Source organism: Hyla sarda, chromosome 1, assembly GCF_029499605.1.
Source record: "Hyla sarda isolate aHylSar1 chromosome 1, aHylSar1.hap1, whole genome shotgun sequence".
Taxonomy (NCBI): domain Eukaryota; kingdom Metazoa; phylum Chordata; class Amphibia; order Anura; family Hylidae; genus Hyla; species Hyla sarda.
Window position 1 is genome coordinate 187328775 of NC_079189.1, and position 23917 is coordinate 187352691.

Below are 23917 nucleotides of genomic sequence, written 5' to 3' on the forward strand. Positions count from 1 at the left end.
TCAAGCAATTTATGTAACAGCTGTTCAGTTACTGTCATTTTTTTCTGCCGAAATACCAAAATAAAAAAAGACAGGAAATAAATGATCATTTGCTAAAACTGCGATAATATGTTGTTTGTGCTTGTCAGCTTTTTTTAGAATACGTTCCCTGTGGTTACACATAGAAGAAGGTTATTTAAAGTTATTTACACATAGGAAAAAAAATGTGAACACAGCAATAAATGTTTAGTCCTTAAACAAGGGAGCATTATTCATACACATTAGACATTAAAAAAAGGATTAAAGTCTAGGCACAGCATAGGGCAATACAATTTAGTAACATTAGGAGCTGTGGGAAGATAGATTTAGCCAGCAATGACTTTGTAAAATAATAATTTTAGAAATGGAGTAATCTACAGTATGTTAGAAGACACAGGAGGCTGGCACAGATAAGAGGATACACATAAAGTCACTTCCTCTGGCAGGCAACAAAAATGAAAAATATTAAAAATGGATTTTCTATAACAAAGTGGGTTAGAGTTACTTTCCCATCTGCTCTCAGGTATATTATTGCAATTTCTAGTTTAGAATGCCCCATATCATGTTGGGTAATATAGAGTGTGCGGTTATTCAGAAAAGTGGGGGCTCCTCATAAGGCACTGTTCACTCTTTGCAATTTTTTGGGCTTGTTTCGTTTAGTCCAGTGAGTAGCGTGTTTCCCTCAGGCATGGTAGGTAAACGCATGAGGGAAACTAATGCTGGAACTGGTCCTATTGTTCTCCAGCTGACATGCCGAACTTATCTAGAAACCGTATAGGAAAAAGTCTCCCGCTGTGTTTTCCTTTCCAACTCTATGAATGATCTGGTGTTGTACCCCTAGAAGTTTTTGGAGCGGTGAAGACGATGCCGGGTTCTGCCTCATGGAGTTTCTATCACAAAGTGGTTTTATCTGGAATTCCATATAAGATAATGAAATGAAGACTGTGGTACAAGGAGGAGGGAGGTATCCAGGACCACCGATTCAACCCCAACTTATTAGTTTAAAATTGAAATTAAGCCAGTGCAACCATGCAGGAGGGCAACTATGCTTGACCGCAAAGTTTTCTGAGTTTATGTCTGTGTTGCCTGATGTTGCTAGAGAGCTTGAATGAAGCCACTAACTGGGTGACCAGACTGGTAATAACCAAGGAGAGAACTGGAATTAAAAATGTTTTACATACGTTAAAATGTTTAAAAACATGGCCAACAGAGTTCACACACAATTTTTAAAATTCTCCAATGTGTTTCAGACAAAAAAAATGTCCTTGATCACAGTACAAACGTCACCACATAGACGCACCACTCTTCCTCTGCACATGTTTTGATAAATCTCCCCCTTAGAGTATGTTCAAACTAAATAACTTGAGGCAGATTCCACACAGATTTTCAAGCCGATTTTGCCTCAAAATGTGCAAGAAATTCACACAGAATCCGAGCCCTATGGATTTCAATGGGAAAGCGATGACCATGTGCAAGTCCACTTCACAAAAAGATATGTCAATTCTTAAAGTGTGTTATCCAGGATGAGAAAACCAAAACTAATTTCATCTAAAGACAGCACCATGCCTGTCCTAAGGTTCTGTGTGATATTGCAACTCTGTAACATCCAAGTGAATGTAGCCAATTTGCAATACCACATGCAACCTGAGGACAGGGGTAGTGCTGTTCAATTAGCTCTGTTTTTCTTTTGGATAATCCCCTTAATAAGGATGCTGTGTGTAATTATGCCACTTGGAAACTGCTCTTCAAATTTACTTTGACTAGGATTTACGAGGAACTGGCAAAGGTTTTATGAGGATTTTTAGCAAAGAAATTTTAATCATCCATTTATTCAGTGTGAATATACCCTTAGATCAGGCTTATAGCCACCAATGTATAAACAAACAATCTGAGTCATGGTCCCTGTAATCTCCTGCTGGTGTCTGAAACAACAATCAAGTAAACCTTAACTACAATAAAAAAAAAAATTGGGGGGTGGGAAAGTATTTAGATCTAGGGCTCCATACAGGAGATCGAGGGGGGCAGTGGCATAGCTATAGAGGTCGCAGAAGTCGCCATGGCGACCGGGCTCCTGCGCCAGGGGGGCCCGCAGACATTCCCATCTGGCAGCAGCAGAGACCAGATAAGGGCAGGGCAAGGACAGCGCAGCACATAATGCCCTGACTGTCCACCCCTGCTTTGCCCTGTTTTGTAAAAAAAAAAAAAAAAAAAAGTGGCCATGGCAGCTCTGCCCCTTCTCTGGTGGCACTGAAGGGGGCCGGGGCAGGGACACTGCCGCTTTAAGAGCAGCAGACGTCGCAAGCATGCACGGTCCCTGCCCCAGCTGCGCAGGAGGAGCAAGACATCCTGCCGCCGCCTACAGCTGCTGCATCTTCTCCTCAAGGTGAGGAGGTGGACAGAGGGTCAGAGGTGAGAATGGCTGCGCCGGGCGCGGCGGGGGGAGCATTTGCTGGATAGAAAAGGAGGACGGGGGGGGGGGGAGAGGGGCTGGGTGGAGGAGGATAGAGAAAGGTGGGGGGGTTGTAAAAGGAATATGGAGGAGGACAGAGAAAGGGGGGGTTGTAAAAGGAATATGGAGGAGGACAGAGAAAGGGGAGGTTGTAAAAGGAATATGGAGGAGGACAGAGGGGGGTTGGAAAAGGAGCATGGAGGAGGACAGGGGGGTCTGAAAACTAAAGGGTCTGGAGGAGGACTAAGGAGTCTGGGAACTTAGCGCTTGTCCACACTGCGGGCATTCTGCTGCAGAAATCTGCTTGCAGCAGAGTCCTATTGTTTTCAATGGGATTCTGCTGCTCTGTGCATACTATGGTGTCACTGCAGCGGAATTCTGCTGACGGAAATCTGCCCAAAGAATGAACGTATTTATTCTGCCAGATTGCGTTGCTATCTAAGACGGTGCACATCCTGTGGTCCTAATGCTGATACTTTGGCAGTGCCTGCTGAAAGTGAACATTCTGCTGACTAAATGTCTGCAGTGCGGACAAGCCAATAAGGGTCTAAAGGAGAGGAAAGATGGGTCTGGGGGGACTTAGAGGGTCATTTTCAGGGTTATGATGTCTGGCGAGGTATATTTAGGGGGCACATTTTGTGGTGGCAGGGTTATATTTAGGAGGCGCAGTGTGTGGCAGGATTATATTTTAGGGGGTGCAGTGTTTGACAGGGTTATAAAAATTATTGTTGTCATACAGAGAAAGAGGATCTGCTGACAAAGTGAGGATCCACTAATTTCCTAACATCAGACTCGGCAGAGGAAGATGTAGCAGGAAGAAGACCTGGCTTCTAGACCAGATGAAGAAGAAAAGAAAAGGAAAGACAACAGAGAAGACGTCTCCTGTGAGTCAAATCATTGTTTAGTCTGTCTGTTTCCCATCATTGTTGTAGTCACTTTAAGATTTGCAGAGTTATTTGTCACACTATACCCCAATCTGTGGCTCTCCAGCTGTTACAAAACTACAACTCCCATAATGTCTGAAGCTCTCCAGGCATGATTGGAGTTGTAGCTTTGCCACAGCTGGAGAGCCACTTGAACCAAGCTGATTTTAGACTATGCAGCCCATTTTATTTTTGTGGGGGTTCCGACTGCTGGGACCCCCACCCAAAAGACATGGGCTGCATAGTCTAATATGCTCGAGCCTATTTTTGGTCCCAGTCCGGCTCTGCTTTCCACATTAAATGAATGGAGAGGAGGAGGAGCAGGGCACACACACGAGCCCCATCCAGGAACTACTTCCCTTCCTCCTCTAGAGTGTTGTGTGCCCTGCACTTGAGAAGTCAACTGACATGCCTCTTCGTCCAAACCACTATCCTGGCCAGCCCGCAGCAGCCGGAATGGCCGCTTTATCCCTTAAAGGGAACCATTCAGCACATTTTAGCATATATAATGCTTGGCAATAAGTTATATATGCTAAAATCATTACCCTCACCTTCCCCTGGGGAAGTTTGTGCCCCCAGGGATGGTAAAGATATTAAGTTGTAAAGTCCCCCTGGGCCGCCCGGCAAGTAGTCCCCTGGGCGGGGACTTTCACTTACCAGCTCCGTTGGCTTCGGCCGTGGCCCCGCCCCAACGGATTGAATGACGGCTCGCGTCACTGCTCTGTCTGCTTAGGGAACAGAGTGGTGACGCAAGCAGTCATTCAAGCCGTCGGGGCAGGGCCACAGCTGCAACAAACAGAGCTGGTAAGTGAAAGTCCCTGCCCAAGGGACTACTTGCCATGCAGCCTGGGGGGACTTTACAACCTAATATCTTTACCATCCCTGGGAGCACAAACGTCCCCCGATGATGGTGAGGGTAATGATTTTAGCATGTATAACACAATGCCAAGCATTATATATGCTAAAATATGCATATTGGTTCCCTTTAAATATACGGCGCTGCAGCATGTCACTTTGCGCTCAGTGCCGTGCATTTAAGGCTCGGCTATAAAGAGAGCACAGGAGCTTTAAGGTTAGTAGGGGGCCCAGGGCAATTTTTTGCATCAGGTCCCTGTGGTTTCTAGCTAAGCCCCTGGCGGGGGGGGGGGGGGGGGTAGGAAATAAGGAAATCCTGCTGCAGTTTCTTCCTTCGAAGCTCACACGGCACTTTACAAACCATCTGCACCGATAAACACCTTCTACCACCATATGCTGTCTATACAGTACTACTGTATATCGTATAAATAATCAGTCCAGCAGAGTGCCAGGCATGTTGAGCCCAGTCCACTTTTTCTTGCACTATGTTATGGCATACTGTAGCTGGAAAGAACCCAGCTCTGGGCCTGCCTCTAAAATGGAGAGAATAAAGGTATAGCTATGCACCACAGAGGGTGCTCTCAGGGGCTCAATAACAGCAGCATCTTGTCATCACTTTAAAGGACAACTGCAGCGGAATTACACTTATCCCCTATCCACAGAATAGGGGATAAGTGTTTGATCGTGGGGGGTCCGACCGCTGGGACCCCCCTCGATCTCCCTAGTGGGGCGCCAGCATTAGCGCCCATGGTGACGAAGCGTCGACCTAGAGGTCAACGGTGACGCCCAGTCTCCTCTCCGTCCCCATACAGTTCTATGAGGGATGCGGGGAGGCACAAATGCTGCCCCGCCTCTCCCATAGAGATGTATGGAGGAGGCGTGCCGGCCGCAACGTCATGCTGCGGCTGGCACGCCCCCTGCACGGGAGAGCCGCGGCCCTGTACAGGAGATCGCCAGGGGCCCCAGCGTTCGGACCCCCCACGATCAAACACTTATCCCCTATCTTGAGGATAGGGGATAAGTGTTTGTACTGCTGCAGATGTCCTTTAAAGGTTTATTGCAACAGAATTTAATGGTTTTTACATTTTATGGCTTCCAAAATTACAGTTATGCTTCAAACCCTATGGCGGATCCATAGGTAGGTAAGAAGTCACATAATAAGTACCAGTCACTTACTGCATACACTGTAGTGTTATCTGATTAAAGCAGGTCATCTTCAAAGACTGAGTAACTGGGCAAGGAAGCAAACTAGTGTATCACACCATCAAGAGACCTAAAACAACTTTAAAGGTGTTACAAACTGCTTCAAAGAGATAGGAGAGGCTGTTTATGAAACTGTTGTTCAGGTGCTTCACTTTTGGAGGGTGGCACAGAGATGTGACATCCTGGCTATATTTGTCAAAGGTTATGTGGGATATGCCACATGTTCCTACAGACTATTATCTCTACAGTCATTATACAGGTCTCAGGAAAACATTTCTAAGGCTGATTTCTATGTGTTCAGCTCTTCTTGAGAGCTGTGTATATGAACTATGGTAGGTAAACAAATGCAGCTACACCCATAACCATTGTCACCAATATTGACTATCTGGGTCTACAATCCGATATAAAAAATTTTCACCCCTAAGGACAACAGCTTTTTATTTATAAATTTTTTTCACTTTCATTTTTTCCTTCTCCCTTTCTAAAAATCATAACAGTTTCAATTTTCCACCTAAAGACTCATATGAGGGCTTGATGTTTGCACCTCCGATTGTATTTTCTGTAAATGCAATAGTAAAAAGATCGACCACACCTTTGCGACAGACTACACCCCTTTTTCAGCTTTTCACAATGCAATGTCGGGTTATCTGGATTTTCCTGGCGCATTTCCACACAAATTCTACGGTGAACCCAAAAAATAAATAAAAATAATAATTTGTGAGGTAAAATAAAAATAAAAAATGTATGCAAATTTTAAGGGCGTCCATTTCTATGCGGTGCACTTTTCAGTAAAAATCATACATTATATTTATTCTGTAGGTCCATATGAATAAAATGATAACCAATTTATATGGGTTTTGTTTTATTTATATACTTCTAATTGCTCCGCGATGTCTGTGAGTAAACTGTGCAGGTGCACGGCGACTCAAAGGTCTGTGTGGCTGCTCGTAGCAACGGATTGCTGCTAAGAACAGGACAGGGGGGAAAACAGCTGGAGTCACACTATAGGGCCGGGTCATCGGCGGATTTGCAGCGTAAAACATGCTGCAGATCTGTTACGCGAGGCCGTACCCGAAATGTCTATGCTGTGTGCCTAATCTCTAGTAACACAATTATCTAATTTCGGGTTAGCCAGATTTTCCTGGCGCACACTGTTGCACACAGGCAAAGACATGTCCCAGGCACTTTGCGGCAAAATAACTTAGAATAACCCAACAAAAACTAGTCAGTTTTGGCTTAGTAAATGAGGGCCATAATGATAGTCTTTAGGAGGAAAACTCACCAGAAGTCTTTTTAAACAGACTGCATAGTGTGAAGTGAAGTTAATGAACATATGAATGAATTTATTAAAAAGAATCCCGTCCTCAATCTTATAGAAAAATAAATGAATAAGTAAAAGAGCATTATATCCATGTAGTAAAACAAAAGTATTTGATTTTGCTGTCATTATGAATTACTTGTTCTTACCTTTTTTATCGCAGTAAAAAAATGATTATATATGTAATTCACTAGGTCATGCATCTCTTTTTATGCATCTAGCTTCTGTAATTTGCTCACAAATCCCTCTGTTCTGGTGCTCACTCATTTTAACATCCACTGTTCAGGAAGTGGTATGTCCGAGGCAAGCACTCACCATGCATTCACTTCCTCCTGAGTCTGCTGTGCTGTACTGGGTCTCTTCATCCAATCACTGAAGGCTGCTCTGTAACCCCATCTCTCTGTTTTCCTGCTGCAGTCTGATAGGCAGAACAGAAGTGAGCACAGATGAGTGCTTACTGGACTTTGTCCTAGCCTATGCTTCAGCTGGGACAAAGATGATGCTGCAGCTGGACAGGATTATGTTCTGGATGGTATGGGAATCCCTAGTGGTCTTTTTCAAGTTTGTTATTAAGCATGTGCATTTTTAAAAAATTTGGAGAATTTTACTCCAACTTTCTTCAACATACATTTCAAACCACTGTGCTCAAATTAGGAGCATTTTACTCCCCTTTAAATTCCTTCTACTCACTTCAACTTTATGTAAAATGTGGTGTGATAAAATGAAATGCATATATGTTTTTGCTGTATCATTCTTTCAGTTCAAAAATATAAAATATGAAAATAAGGTACACCACCTGCGCTCTCCGTTGACATATACATTATTTTTTGCCAGCCTACTTTATTCTTCCTTATGTGCATGTAAATTAATTTTCACACTTTAATATACGGTACTACTAAATCAAGATAGCAGTCAGTTATAAGAAGTGACGATAAAGTGTGAGCTCAATGTGTAAACTGCTAGCATGCCACCTTATAGCAACACCCTTCAGAAGAATTACTGACAGAAAGTGCACTGTATGTAGTATGAAAACGTAACTTCTGTTAACTAAACCCCAAATAAGCACTTGAGTGTATATAAATGATTGAAATTACTCAAAAAAATCTGTTTCATTCAACCCAATTTACTGTACACTATTAGTCTGGGCTAAAATAGTTAAAAGCAATGTTTGATTATTTTAACAAAGATTACCCTACTCTGTTACATTACCGTATTGAATAAAATTGTATTGTATAAAGATGCCCTAATATGGGTAAATTGACAGTGGCAGAAACGTTGTGGATTTTGCAGTTCTGCAAAAGTAAAATCCACAGCAGGCAAGTGAATTATATTTTATTATTTTTTTTATCCAAATCCTGCAGATTTAGGTCCCATGCACACTACAGAAAATTCAATAAGGATTTTTCTTGTGGAATTCCATCAGCAGATTTGCGCCGTCCTGAATCAGGGTTAATTTTGGGTGGAATTTCCCATGGAAATTAACCCCTGCAATTCAATTGATCATATGCTATTGAAATCAATGGGATTCTTCTTCAAGCAAATTTCACTCAGAATTAACTCAGGGCAGGGTAGTGTGCATGGCCCTTAGGCTATGTTCAGACGGCGGAATTTCTGCAAAATTTCTGTTATGCAAAGGCTGCTGAAAGGAATTGCAGTAAAACTCTATAGGGGAGATTTACCAAAACCTGTCCAGAGGAAAAGTTGCTGAGTTGCCCTATTTTCTCAAAACAAAGAATTCCGCTAAATTTCAAAGCCACGTTAAATTTTGTGGAATTCTGTGGCAGAATCCCATTAAAGTCAAGACTGGTCTTTAAATTTAGTGGAATGCTGAATTTCCGCGGCTGTGTGAATGGGACAGCGGATCCCATTAAAGTCTATGGGCAGTAAATTTCAGCGGAATTTCCGCTAAATTCTTTGGTCAAATTCTGTGCAGATATTCCGCCTTCTGAACATATTCTTGTGAAAGCATGGCCCCATTCGTTTACCAATTTCACAGCCATTGGTAAACATATGGGGATGGGGTTTTAGATACCTGGATTCAACAGCATGTAAGAACACAGCCTTATTTGGTGCAAAAATATACAAGCAGTATGGATTTTAACACCTTAGACCTATTTCAGGTGGAGGAGTATTTAAAAAATAGTAGTAAAAAAAAAAAAAAAACAATATACCGTAATCATTTTGTATTTCTGTAACTGTTTTGACACAAATAATAAAGTCATAGTTGTTAAACCTCCAAAACAAAATACAATAAAAATAATTCAAAAGTTATTAAACTAAAATTGGTATCTATGAAAAAAAGTCATTCAAAAATAAGCCCTCTGTGAACTGAAAAATAGAAATGTTAAAGGGGGTACTCCAGTGGAAATTATTATTATTTTTTTTTAATCAACTGATGCCAGAACGTTCAGATTTGTAAATTACTTCTATTAAAAAATCTTAATCCTTTCAGTACTTATTAGCTGCTAAATACTTCAGAGGAAATTATTTTCCTTTTGGAACACAGAGCTCTCTGCTGACATCACGAGCACAGTGCTCTCTGCTGACATCTCTGTCCATTTTAGGAACTGTCCAGAGTAGGAGAAAATCCCCATATCAAACATATGCTGCTCTGGACAGTTCCTAAAATGGACAGAGATGTCAGTAGAGAGCACTGTGCTCGTGATTTAGCACAGAGCACTGTGTTCCAAATTGAAAAGAATTTCCTCTGTAGTATTCAGCAGCTAATAAGTACTGGAAGGATTAAGATTTTTTAATAGAAGTAATTTACAAATCTGTTTAACTTTCTGGCACCAGTTGATTAAAAAAAAAAGTTTTCCACCGGAGTACCCCTTTAAAAGGTCTTGAAATTATACTTCAACAAATTATTATTTTTCTATATTTCTTTTGTAAAAATAAACTTTTTATTGTGTAAAACAAACAAACCTACATAACTTTTATATTGCCATATTTATACTACTTCATGAACAGTGTGAATTTAATGTGCACCTGTGTGACATATACTGTAAGTTTGTCTCACTTAAAATGCTCTTCTTTCCTAGCTAGTTCTAGCTATAGGTTTTTGTCTAAACACTCAGACCCAGACCGATCAAAACTGTGGATACGTCTCTACAACATGTCAAGTTTTTAATGTGACAATGCCCATTTAAAGTACAAAAAATCCTAACAAAACATACATGTGAATAGTGCTTAACCCCTTTGGGACGGAGGGTTTTTCCACTTTCATTTTTTTCTAGTCACATTTTAAAAATCATAACCCTTTCAATTTTGCCCCTACAGAGCCATATGATGACTTTTTTTTTGCGCCACCAATTCTACTTTGTCATGACATCCGTCATTTTACCCAAAAATCTACTGGAAAACTAAAAAAAGATCATTGTGCGACATAATTGAAGAAAAAATTGAATTTCGGAACTCTTGGGGGCTTTCGTTTCTACGAAGTACATTTTTCGGTAAAAATGACACCTTATCTTTATTCTGTAGGTCCATACGATTAAAATGATACCCTACTTATATAGGTTTGATTTTGGCGTACTTCTGGAAAAAATCATAACTACATGCACGAAAATTAATACATTTAAAAATGTCCTTTTTGACCCCTATAACTTTTTTATTTTTCCGCATACTGGGATATATGAGGGCTAATTTTTTGCAGTGTTAGCTGAAGTTTTTATCGGTACTATTTTTGTTTTGATCTGACTTTTTGATCACTTTTATTCATTTTTATTCATTTTTTATGGTATAAAAAGTGACCAAAAATATGCTATTTTGGACATTGGAATTTTTTTACGGTTTAATTAATGATATCTTTTTATAGTTCAGACATTTACGCACGTGGCAATACTACATATGTTTATATTTATTTTTATTTACATAGTTTTTTTTATGGGAAAAGGGGGGTGATTCAGACTTTTATTAAGGAAGGGGTTAAATCACATTTATTAACTTTTTTTTTTACACTTTTTTTTTTTTGCAATGTTATAGCTCCCAAGTATCCCCCCCCCCCCCCCCCGTACCCCCGTCCCCAACAGGTTAAAGGAAAACTCTGGTGCCAGAAAGTTAAACAGATTTGTAAATGAATTCCATTTAAAAAATCTTATCCCTTCCAGTACTAATCAGCTGCTGTATACTACAGATAAACTACAGAGAAATTTGTGAAGTTCTTTCCAGTCTGACTACAGTGTTCACTACTGACACCTCTGTCCTTGTCAGGAACTGTCCACGGACAAAGGTATCAGCAGAGAGCACTGTTGTCAGACTGAAAAGAACTACACAATTTTCTCTGTAGTGTACAGCAGCTGATAAGTACTAGAAGGATTAAGATTTTGAAATAGCAGTATTTTCCAAAACTTTCTGGCACCAGTTGATTTGAACACATTTGTTTTCCACTTGTGTCCACCGGAGTTCCCCTTTAAGTAATGTTGCCAAGTTTTGTATTCAGCAATGTTCAGAAGCCCCATTGAGAATAAATAAAGTAGTGAAGTGGTTTTTTACATAAATGTTCAGGAAGGGGTTTATTAAAATAAATTAATTAAAAAAAACACACACTAACCTTCCTCGCTCCCGTCTCGCCACCAGTATCATGGAGCTCTGGTTCCTATTGTGCGCTGCTATTGAGTTCAGGGACATGAGGTCACACACCTCCTTAGACAATCAGCGGCTGCAGTGACATCCCGCCTCAGCTGCTGATTGGCTGAGCAAGCATGTGATGTCACTTCCCCAAACTGGAAAGTACCACAGGGCTTGTACAGGGCCATGGATTATACAAATTCCCGATTAGTTTTTTTTAAACTCTCAGCATGTGTGCTGGAGTATGGGTAGGAGTTTTATATTTTGTTTTTTAATGGGAAGGTAAAGATAGAATACCACTTTAATAAGTTTGGCTGGCCATGCCTAATTGGACTGAAATTTTAGGTCAGCTATTAACTAATGCAGATTACAGATATAATTTACAGCAATCACTGCTATAATCTGCAGTTAATCTGCTGGGCTGTTGGAGGCTATTTTCACATAAATAGGCAAGCATGGTGCAGAGAGTTATAATTTTTGCTCAAATGTTAGCTTGCGCAAAAACTAGTGACTTTTTTTACACCAGAAAACTGCCTTCAAACCTTCATAAATCCACCCCCCCCCCCAAAGTGTACCTGTCATAGTGCCAAAAAAAAGTGATGTTACTCAGTACCTAATCCTGATCATGTACATATAATTTTTATGTGTCTAGGACTTATATATCTCTAACAAATAGCATTTATATGTTGCTCACTTGCTTTGTGTTCTTGCCCTGTGGAGGGGACTTGTCCATCTCTCCCTCACTGTGGATCACTCATCTGCTCTAAATCTGGGCAGTCTGCAAATCACTGCACAGTAGTTTTTATGCATACATTTTCTATCTGTAAAGCTGGATGCTAATCAACATAGCTGTCACTATGTGTGTAATTCAGCTTTCACAGACTCCTGAATGTCTGATCAGCTTCTTTGTCATTCAGGAGTCAGAGAAAGCTTTGGCTGTTCAAGCATGCTGGGAGTTGAAGTTTTGCAACAGCTGGAGTTGCAGTATTTGTAAAGCACTGTGATAGAGCAGTGTCGCCTTTAGCTGGTGCAAAACTACAACTCCCAGCATCCCCACACATTCTTTGTCAGTAGTTATGCAAGAGCTGGAGGCACACAGCTGGAGAATACACAGCTCTAACACAGAGTTTTACAAAGATTGTACCCCCAGCTGTTGCTACACTACAACTCCCATCATGGGAGTTGTAGTTTAGAAACAGCTGAAGGCTGTAGTGGTGCAATGGTGATCTCCTATACTGGATACCAACACACTTTATGGCCGGCATTCAGTATGCTGCAAAATACAGAGTAGTCTGTCTGCATAAAGATAGATGACCCCTAGTGGCAGCTATTTTAACCCCTTAAGGACCACAGGTTTTTCCATTTTTGCCCCTTTAATTTTTTCCTCCTCACCTTTTCAAAATCATAACCCAAAAATTCAACCCAAAAATCTACGGCGAAATGGAAAAAAAAAATCATTGTGCGACGAAATTGAAAAAACAAATGCCATTTTGTAAATTTTTATTTTTCTCCGTATGGGACGATATGAGGACTCACTTTTTGCTCCGTGATCTGAAGTTTTTAGCGGTACTATTTTTGTATTGATCAGACTTTTTGATCGCTTTTTATTCATTTTTTCATGATAAAAGTGACCAAAAATATGCTATTTTGGACTTTGGAATTTTTTGGGGCGCGTACGCCATTGACCCTGCGGATTAATTAATGATATTTTATTATAGTTTGGAAATTTATGCACGCGGCGATACCACATATGTTTATATGTATTTTTATTTACATGGGGTTTTTTTTTTATGGGAAAAGGGGGGTGATTTGAACTTTTATTAGGGAAAGGGTTAAATCACATTTATTAATTTTTTTTTTTGACACTTTTTTTTTTTTTTTTGCAATGTTATATAGGGGGCTATAACACTGCATACACTGATTGCCAGCACTGTTCACTGCAAAGCCATAGTTTTGCATTGATCAGTGTTATCGGCAGTCGATTGCTCAAGCCTGAATCTCAGGCTTGGAGCTATCAATCGCCGATCGGATGTGCCGGAGAAAGGTGAGAAACCCTCTGCTCGCATCCTAGTTGATCAGGACACCACATTTTCACTGCGGTGGTCCTGATCAGCCCCGCTGAAAAGGACGGGAAGGTTTTACTTTTATTTTAGATGTAGTGTTCAACTTTGAACACCGCATCTAAAAGGGTTGGTAGCCCCGCCTTCAGTTAAATGCTGGGACTGACCCGATATGCCGGGACCGTCACCGGGTGACTGTGGGTTATTGCGGGAGCCGGCCACAGACGTAAATATACGTCCATACGTCCATGGTCGTTAAGGGGTTAATTTTTTATTTTTAAAAATGTAAAATTTTTTATGTATATTGAAAAAAAGTAATCTTATCAGTAGTACTACAAAATAGTAGTAATGACATCACCAGGGGGCCTGAGGGAAACGCGTACGGGCATGAAACAGGTCTCCGTTGCCCAGGTGAGACCTCCTTGCTAATCTCCGCTCTCCACTGCACATCGGGAAGTAACTCTTGTGAAATCGTGATGTTTCTGGCATATTTTCTTCTTGTGGATTATTGTTTTACACACCGCTAATACGAGATCACCTTGTGTAGACAGAGTGTTTGTTGCATAGCCTCCATATGGCATATGTAACCAACGGGCATTGCCAAGTCTTTATTCCTCACATTCCATTAATATTGATAAGTGGACTGTAATCTGTGGTTTTAACTATTAGTGGAACTAATTTTAATGGATATTAATACATGTGATGTTTTACAATATACGGTACACTAGTAGGGAGGTTCAAAGATAAGGGGTTTTATACCTCGTGATCCCAGAGAGAATCAGTCTGTGAGACTTAGAGTTTGGTATGGGAGTCCTAATCTAGGACATGGGTTGGTAAGCCAAACACAGAATTCAGTAAAAAGCTGTCATTTTCCAGTAAATGTGGTAGCAGCCCTTTAAAAGTTTGTTCTAAGCACTAAACACATCATGAAGCATTATTGTGCGTTGGCAAACCATTTATATTAGAGGGGCACTTGCAGCAGCAACAGCCAAGGGAGCTATTCACTGTATTGGAGAGTGTCATGCATCTGTGACCATCTCTGTTTTCCATACAGGAGGTATGTGCTGGGCACTGTGTAGGGCACTGTGCTGCCCTGAATACATAACCAGTACTAGAGTTAAGTAAAAGTCCATGCAGTACACAGATTAAAAAAAAAAAGTCAAGTTAAGGACAAAAGATTGAGCACTTTTCACCTGTCACTGCCACAAAATGTATTGTAAAAAGGCTTCATATTCTTAATCCCAAAGACTACTCCCATAACCTATCATACTCTCTTTCCATCCTCACTCCAGATCTACACATGAAGGTCCACTGCTCAACGAACCACATTCTCTCTGCCTCTGTCAACTCTGCCTCTACATCCAAAGCAAACCAAGAGGATATAGCAAAAGGGTTTCAAATCAGGAAGCAAGTTAGAAATAGCTCGGATTCACGCTCAATCCAAATTATTTCAATAAAGCCCTCTCCTAAAATAAGATTGAGGGGCAAGCCGAGGAGTGAAGCACAAAACCACATATGTCTCCAAGCTATATCACCCAATCGGTGGGTGTCTAAGCGCTTAGACCTGGACCAATTAAAGGGGTATTCCGCCCCTAGACATTTTATCCCCTATCCAAAGGATAGGGGATAAGATGTCAGATCGCCGCGGTCCCGCTGTTCGCTCTGCACGTAATGACGGGCGGTACAGGGGCCGTCACGGCTCCGCCCCTCGTGATGTCACGGCCCGCCCCTTTCAATACAAGTCTATGGGAGGGGGCGTGGCGGTCGTCACGCCCCCTCCCATAGACTTGCATTAAGGGGACGGGCCGTGATGTCACGAGGGGCGGCACCATGACGTCACGCGGCTCCGTCCCCCGTATCGCCCGTCATTACGCACAGAGCAAACTTGCTCTGTGCTATAATGATAGCGCTGTGCCGCAGCGGGGATCCCGGGGGTCCCCAGCAGTGGGACCGCGGCGATCTGACATCTTATCCCCTACCCTTTGGATAGGGGATAAAATTTCTAGCGGCGGACTACCCCTTTAAGTCTTTTGATATGTCTGTGTGGCATGTTAAGTTTTAAGTGACATGAGATTTTTCCTATTGACTTCATTGGTGAAATAAAAAAAAATATATATATTATTGTTATCCACAACTCAGCTTTGCCCGGGACAAATAACTAAACACTACCATATGTTGTCGTGCAAATTACACTACTCGAGCATCATACTGGAAACCATATTGGACAACATAACATCTGACGATATCCTGCAGGGCTTGCTGACTGCGACTAAACACCTTCCCTCAGCATTTTACTGGGAGATGGACTATAAAATGACACACATGGCATATATCTCACCACACAGGGGTTTTCTCATTGGCAACACCACGGACCATTCATGCCCAAAATGCGGAGACCCTCATGCCCACCTCTTGCACTGCTTTTAATCCTGCCCTTCTATTAGGCCCTTCTGGGAGCAGGTTCGGGTGTACATGGCCTCTATTCTCCGCCTGACTTGCCTTCTTACCCCTATTGGTGTATATTTAGCATTCCTCCAAATTCTTCCTTGTTGAGACTGATCCATGAAAAACTACTATTTCTATATCTCTGCAGCCGCCTTAAAATTCATACTTCACTGCTGGATATCTGACTCACTCCCCTCTATCTGTTTTCTGCTTGAAAAACTCATTTTCTTTTCTGTATGGACTGGATAGAATCTTCCCTGCTCAAGGAGAAATGGGTAAAACATTTTTACCGTGCATGGACCAGATTCCTACACTTATTTCCTGCAAGCATCAGACAAAAATTGAAGGACTGCTTCAGGCTTACCACTTGATATCTAGAACAGACTATAGGCAGGAAAGATCCACTAAATCTTGATAAATACCACTCATCCCCCTGAGTATTTTGTACTCAGGTTTCTAATGCTCCGGGTGCCCAGACTTGTCACCCTCCATCCTTCCCTTCGGTTTGCTCCAGTTATTCTGGGTTCGTCTTCTGGACTTAAGGACTTGTCGGATGTCTATTTGCTATGCTTGTTTTTGATACTGTTCCAGCTAAACCCTTCCCTACACCCTTCCCTTCCTTTAATTGCTTTCTTACATTTGAAAAAATGTTCAGTAAAAACATTTTTTTTAAAAGCGTTACTGTCATTTGAACAAATATTTGACATGTTGTCCAGACATCAAGAGGAAAATAGGGAAAAGTTCAGTCTTTATTATTCTGTTTATTCCAACAGCAACATACAAAAATAACAGCTGTATATTATATTATATATATTTTGTAATTCTCTCCATATTAAAATTGGACTAGGTCACACTCCAGAGACCAACTGCGATCATGAGTTACAGCCATGTGAAGTAAGCGACAGAACACATCTCACCCTAAAGCTGCCACTAACCTATCAGTACAGACAGGTAGTGCAGATGACAGACTTACTGATGACAACCATACTTACCTGATCCTGTTCTGTTCTCTGGTTCTCCCGATATCTTCTGTTCTGGAGCCAACTTGGAGCATGGGCTTCGTGACGTCACCGCTCATGCTTCTCTGCTGGGTCCTGCTGCTAGCAAACAGCAGCGGTGATGTCATGAAGCTCCAGCTATGCTCCAAGTCAGCCCTAAAACGGACGATACAGAAGAAGATAGTGGGAGAACCAGAGAACGGAATGGGATCGGGTAAGTATAGATGTCATCAGTGTCACCTGCACTACCTTCTCTGTACCAACAGGTTAGTGCAGGTGAAACTGATGACAGATTTCCTTTAAAGAGATGGATAATATGCATAGTATATGATGGAGCAGAACATTTGTCAGAGGTGCTACTTGAAAGAGGTTTCACTGTACTTTTCACTTTGCTGTCAGTAAATAAACATGGCAGGAAAACACAATGTAACCACAGCATAAGAACACAACCTAATCTTACTACCTAATTTTTCCAGTCTAGAAAATTATAGGATGATACATTTACAGTATACCTACAGTATACTAATTCTGAGTTTGGAGAATGCCGCTTTTAAGGACATCACACTAAGGGTTAGTTCACAGTTGGGAGAATTGCTTGCGATATATGCCACTGTATAGTCACTCAGGGGTATACATCACCCCTATGCTCATGTTAAAAAACAGACACCACACAGTATACATTTTATAATTTTATTGAGATGCCTCTGTATGGAATAGCACAGCAGATTGCAGGACATCTGTACAGATGGGGGGCCCCATCTGTACACCTCGATAACAGACTAATGGGCACTAAAAACATGGTATGAATTGAGCCTAATACCTAGTGAGTAAGTTAAACAAAAAGTACATTAATATACATTAATATACTACATTAAAATACTACAAAGTTGGGAAGCTTGCCCGTTTATTCCCCTGCTGCCTTCAGCAACACCATCTATGTCCTCCCTTATGGGCTTTAGTTACTTAGTTATGACGTGACCGTATACAGAATATACCCATGTCACCACTGTAACCAATCATGGACCTATCATGACATATGCATATGGGTAGATAGATCATCACTGGTAGATAGATCATCACTGAAGCCAAGTAAACAAAGCCAAAACAAGTTAAAAAAATAAAAAAGTATTTCTTCATCTTGGAGATCTGTCCTAAGTAAAAAAAATAAGCCAGTCGGAAGGACTAAGGTGGAAGTGCTGAATATGGTGCAGATGATTTTAGCAAATATTGCTTCTTTTTTATGTTTTTAACCCAAAGAGTGAATAAAAGTCAGAAAATCCTTTATTAAATGAAATGGTCACTTGAAAAAAACTCTTGGCATGTTGTAAGAAAATGTCCAAAGTTTTGATTGGTCTGGGTCTTAGTGCTCTTACCCCCACATATCAAGAGAACGAGCCAGGAAAAGAGAGGGTAACTCTCATTAAAATTTATTTTTTATATTGCACTCCTTATGGTAAATAAAAAATATTTCTAATATACTTTGTTTAAAAAAATGAGGTTTTCTATGTTTTATTTGTGCTTAAAAAAGCTCAAGAGCACATTTCCCCCCATTTTATACACAGACTTAAGACCAAGGTCCAAACACAGAAAGTGCAGCCTGGAGTACTGAGGGGGGGGGGGGGGGGGTCCAGCCCCATCCAATCATAGCTCCTCTCACACTTAACTGCCATATGCTGTTGGTTGGACACCCCCCCCCTCCCCTCAGCACTCCAGGCTGCACTTCCTGTGTTTGGGCTTCGGTCCTAAGTCTGTGTATAAGATGGGGGAAATGTGCTCTTGAGCTTTTTTAAGCACAAATAAAACATAGAAAACTTCATTTTTTTTAACCAAAGTATATTAGAGATATTTTTTATTTACCATAAGGAGTGCAACAGCAAAAATTAGTTTTAATGAGAGTCGCCATTTAATCTTCGACTCGTATCGAACTTTGTCCTGCAGCCCCATAGACTTAGAATGGAGCAGTGTAAAGAAAAAAAATCTATATATTGCTGGGAGCCAGGGAGTAAAGTGTTTTCAAGTAACAGGGACACTTTAACCTTCAAGGGATTATCCAGGGACAAATATTTTTGTACAAAAGATTCCAGGTGCTGCAAAAATATAAGCATACTCACCTGCCCCAATCCCCTGGCGCTACCTGGTCCTTGATGCGCTCAGCTTTTTCCTGCATCTGATGATATGCTGACCTTGCAGGAACTGTCCTCTCATCCAATCACTGACTGAGGTGGGTCATTGTTCTGGCCAGTAACTGGCTTTATAGGGTACCAAAAGCCTGGGACCAAGAGCAGCACCCATCATTTCTTATTTTTCAGCACCCAGCAGGCTCTTTGCAATATATATTTATATATATTTTATCTGGACAACTCCTTTTATTATAGAAGTATTTTATACAAGCCAGATGACATTCATCAATTAAACAAATAACTTGGAGAATCAGTGATGACATTACATAAGCATCACTGCAGCATTCTTCAGAAATGCAGCAATCCTTACAGAGAGACGACTATTTTCCTTTAACAAAATTAAATTAAAGTTCCTGTCAGGACTAATTTATATCAACAATTCTATTCTGAAAATGATTTACATATATTGAGGATACTATGTTACTCATAAATGAGTTATTTCTTATTAGGAGATCACAATAAGGCAGTGTTCCCAACCAGTATGCCTCCAGTTGCTGGAAAGCTATAATTCCCAGCATCTGGGAGTTGTAGTTTTGCAACAGCTGTAGGCACACTGGCTGAAAAACACTGCAATAAGGGCTCTTACACACAGTTCTGGCCATACTGCTCCTTAGTATAGAGCCAAACAGATGCTGTGAGCTTCTCAACAGGTTCTATCTATATGGAGATAGTCACCCAAAGACGAAATACCTCTATTCATAGAGAGTCCCATGGAACATGCAATACAATTTTTTTCTGCTGGAACGATATAAAAATCTCTTGGAAAAAAAAACTATGTGCCCCTATATGAAAATGGAAACATATAGAAGTACAGTAGATATATAGAAATAGACATTGTAGGACAGCACTATTATGGCTTTACATCGTACCATACACTATCTCATCAGCCATATGAAATACTAGGCAGCTATTTTTACTCTTAGGCTACTTTCACACTATAAAAATATTTCCGTTATAAACGCCCGCCATAAAAATCTCGAAAATCATCCGTTAAACGGCCGTTAGAAAATCCCATTCTAGTTTATGGGATTTTTCTAATAGCCGTTTTAACCCGTTTTCGCCGGTTATTAATAACAGCCGTTATTTTGTGACGGGCGAATGAATGGGAGAAATAGTGCATGCACTATTTCTCCCGTTACTATCGCCCGTCACAAAATAACGACAGTTATTAATAACCGGCGATAACGGGTTAAAACGGCTATTAGAAAAATCCCCTAGACTATAATTAGATTTTCTAACGGCCGTTTAATGGACGATTTTCAAGATTTTTATGACGGACGTTTATAACGGAAGTATTTTTATAGTGTGAAAACAGCCTTGGCTTTTATCCATCACACTGAACTGCACTGCAGGAAAATAAAAGGTGCTATATAAATAAAAAAATTATAAAAAAAAATAATAAATAAAAATAACTAATAGTAGATAGAGCTATATAAATGTTTTAACATCTCTCAATCCAGGGTTTCCAAACATGATCAGCTCTTTTGTAGAAGGAATCTACAAAGGATTCTGTACTAGGATATGGATATGAGAGTTTTTCCATATGTTTTTCGAGGTAGCTGGCACAGATGGTTTTAGGGAAGCAGGTGGTTAAAAGCAACGCTTTACTAATGTTAGTCAATAATTAATCTGATCTAGCAATCTTCAGGATCATCTCAGATTTCAGCCTGCATGCTACACAGGCATGCAAACCGCTCCGTGCATGCTCCGAGGCTGCAGATTGCAAGGAAAGAAGCTTCCCTGGAACCATTTAGAAACCATTATCCAGAACCTGTCACCGCCTTCAAAAAACCTCATCGATTCCTCTGAAATCTGAGTGCCCGAAAAGAATCGGTGCTGACAGGAGCAGATAGCAGGGACTCCACGTCTAATAACAGCATAGCAAGGTCTGTGATGTAAAAACGACATCACTAAGTAGTGTAATACAAGTTACAGAAAAAAAAAAGTTATAAAGTGATTCCATATAAAGGCAATAATAAAAACAGTGTATTTATAGCTAGAATCAGCAATTCTATTCATGTCTGCGATATCAAAGGCTTCGAATACGGTCCAGGGAAAGCTCTCAGATCATTTTCTATTGTCCTTTATTGTTTTTTTCTTTACCATTGTTTTAATCATAGTTGTGATTTAAGGATAAAAACCCAGCAGGCATGGTACATTAAACACACAAATCAGTGTTTCCCAACCAGGGTGCTTCCAGCTGTTTCAAAACTACAACTTCCAGCATGTCCGGACAGCCTTCGGCTGTCTGGGCAAGCTGGGAGTAGTAGTTTTGCAACAGCTGGAAGCACCCTGGTTGGGAAACACTGACACAGATAAAAAAAATTTCAGAAGGCGGCAGTCTGGGCATAGTGGGAATTGTAGTTTAGCAACAGCTGGAGGCACCCTTGTTGGGAAACACTAATAGTAACTTTTCAGCAGAAGGCTGTCTGAGCATGCTGGGAGTTGTAGTGTTGCAACAGCTGGAAGCACTCCGTTTTGGAAACACTGACTATAGTAAAATGATAGTAAAATGTTATCGGCGTCAGTGTTTCCCAACCAGGGTGCTTTCAGCTGTTGCAAAACTACAACTTCCAGCATGCACGGACAGCCGAAGGCTGTCCGGGCAAGCTGGGAATTGGAGTTTTGCAACAGCTGGAAGCACCCAGGTTGGGAAACACTGACACCGATAATATTTTTTCAGAAGATGGCAGTCTGGGCATACTGGGAATTGTAGTTTAGCAACAGCTGGAGGCACCCTGGTTGGGAAACACTAATTGTAACTTTTCAGCAGAAGGCTGTCTGCTCTTGCTGGGAGTTGTAGTCTTACAACAGCTGGAGGCACCCTGGTTGGGAAACACTAATAGTAACTTTTCAGGAGAAGGCTGCCTGCGCTTGCTGGGAGTTGTAGTCTTACAACAGCTGGAGGCACCCTGGTTGGGAAACACTAATAGTAACTTTTCAGCAGAAGGCTGTCTGCGCTTGCTGGGAGTTGTAGTCTTACAACAGCTGGAGGCACCCTGGTTGGGAAACACTGATAGTAACTTTTCAGCAGAAGGCTGTCTGAGCATGCTGGGAGTTAGAGTGTTGCAACAGTTGGAAGCACTCCGTTTCGGAAACACTGACTATAGTAAAATAGCTGGGAATTGGAGTTTTGCAACAGCTGGAAGCACCCTGGTTGGGAAACACTGACACCGATAATATTTTTTCAGAAGGTGGCAGTCTGGGCATACTTGGAATTGTAGTTTAGCAACAGCTGGAGGCACCCTAGGTGGGAAACACACCGATCGTAACTTTTTAGCAGAAGGCTGTCTGGGCATGCTGGAAGTTGTAGTTGTGCAACAACTGGAAGCATCCTGGTTGGGAAACACACGGATAGCATTTTTTCAGAAGGCGGCTGTCTGGGCATAATGGGAGTTGTAGTTTAGCAACAGCTGGAGGCACCCTGGTTTGGAAACACTGACAGTTACATTTCAGCAGAAGGCTGTCTGAGCACGCTGGGAGTTGTAGTTTTGCGACAGTTGGAAGAACCCTGTTTCGGAAACACTGACGCTGGCATTTTTTAGCCAAACTATAGAAAAAAAAATGTGGTGCATTTTTCCAGTATACTTAACCTATACTTAGTCCCACTGGTTTGGGCTACAAACAGCGATCTCTTAAACATAGACCCTATGTCTGAACCCAGCCTGAAGCTTGCGGAAAACCCTGAAAAAATGTGGCGGTAAAGAGTAACGCAGCGTAGGGGACACTTGGTTACTCTGACGGTATAGCGGAGCGACGTTCATTGCTATATGAAAAATTACACAGACTTTTCCATATTGCCCTCACTTTTAATTCTATTTCAATTTATCCGGCGACAAATAGCGATAAAATGGCCTCGACACCTATCGACTGCCCGAGTGATCCCATCTACCCCGACTATCTGTCCCCAATAAGTGACAGCATTCACAGATAAGAGGAACGCTTTTCGACAAGCGCAGTTATCTCTAAATATGGTCGAATAATCTGAGAAAACAAAGTGAACCCAGATGCCAGGCTATCTCTTCGCTGTACGCTGCATGGAAGGGGTTAATGTTCCGCATATTTGTTGCGTAGCCTGAAGCGAAAACTTGGCAGCATTAAAAAAAAAAAAAAAAAAGAACGTTGATTGTGAAGCGACATAAACATGGGAAAGTATATGGTGTGTTGTGTTCTTGTAGTCCCCCATAACTTCATGTGAGGGAGACCAGGACCAGGCAGCTCTTTCCTCTCCTTATTAGGACACATCATGTACAGTCCCTCAAGAAGTAAGTGAACCCCACTCATGGACTCCCCACACACACAGCTGGTCCCTATTGTACATGTAGTGTAGTAGGTGAGTGTGAGGCGGGCACAGGACTAGCTGCAGTGCCACTTACTACCCTGTCTATTGTCCCCCCCCAGTACTCTGGGAGCACTTACTGTAGGGAGCACTGCACATGCGCGGAGCTGTCGTCGGAGTTACCACACGGAGCCGAAGTAAAGTCCTGCTTGGTATCATCCCGGGCGCCCGGTTCGGGGGCAGCGCTGACTGAGGCGTCGTGTCCGAGCTTTCTCCGCCGCCACATGACGAGCTGTATAGAGCGCCGTGTTATCACTGTCTATGCTGAAGCTTCCCACAACTTCCTAAAGACATCCACCCCGGCAGACGGAAGTGCACTGACAAGTCCCCCTGCACTGGCCGGACTGCGGGGCGTCATCCATCACTAGAATACATGCACACAGGTATATGGACACCACACCGCCACACAAGCCTTCTCACCTGTTGTGCCCACCTTGTGCCCCTCATGACATCAGTGCAGGCTGCTGTCCAATGTGCACACAGCTGTTAGCATTGCCTCCTGTGCCTCTATGGACCATGCCCATGTGCTCTGCCCAAATAATGCCCCCTTTGCCCCTCCT

At 41.7% G+C, this 23917-nt stretch overlaps 1 protein-coding gene across 11 annotated transcripts in view; it reads right to left on the reverse strand.

The window, feature by feature from the left end:
- The window catches only part of PDE5A (phosphodiesterase 5A), a 352640-nt gene that overhangs the window by 226682 nt on the left and 102041 nt on the right, over nucleotides 1-23917 (reverse strand). For 2 of the 11 annotated variants that reach the window (XM_056565868.1, XM_056565862.1), the window contains exon 1: nucleotides 23438-23913. The exons of 7 other annotated variants lie outside the window; for them this stretch is intronic. In XM_056565868.1, coding sequence (XP_056421843.1) covers nucleotides 23438-23583 — 146 coding nt within the window. In that variant the 5' untranslated portion in view covers nucleotides 23584-23913. Of the gene's footprint in view, nucleotides 1-16832; nucleotides 16878-23437; nucleotides 23914-23917 lie in introns of those variants that run through there. 2 more of the 11 variants (XM_056565936.1, XM_056565887.1) reach the window with 2 other exon arrangements.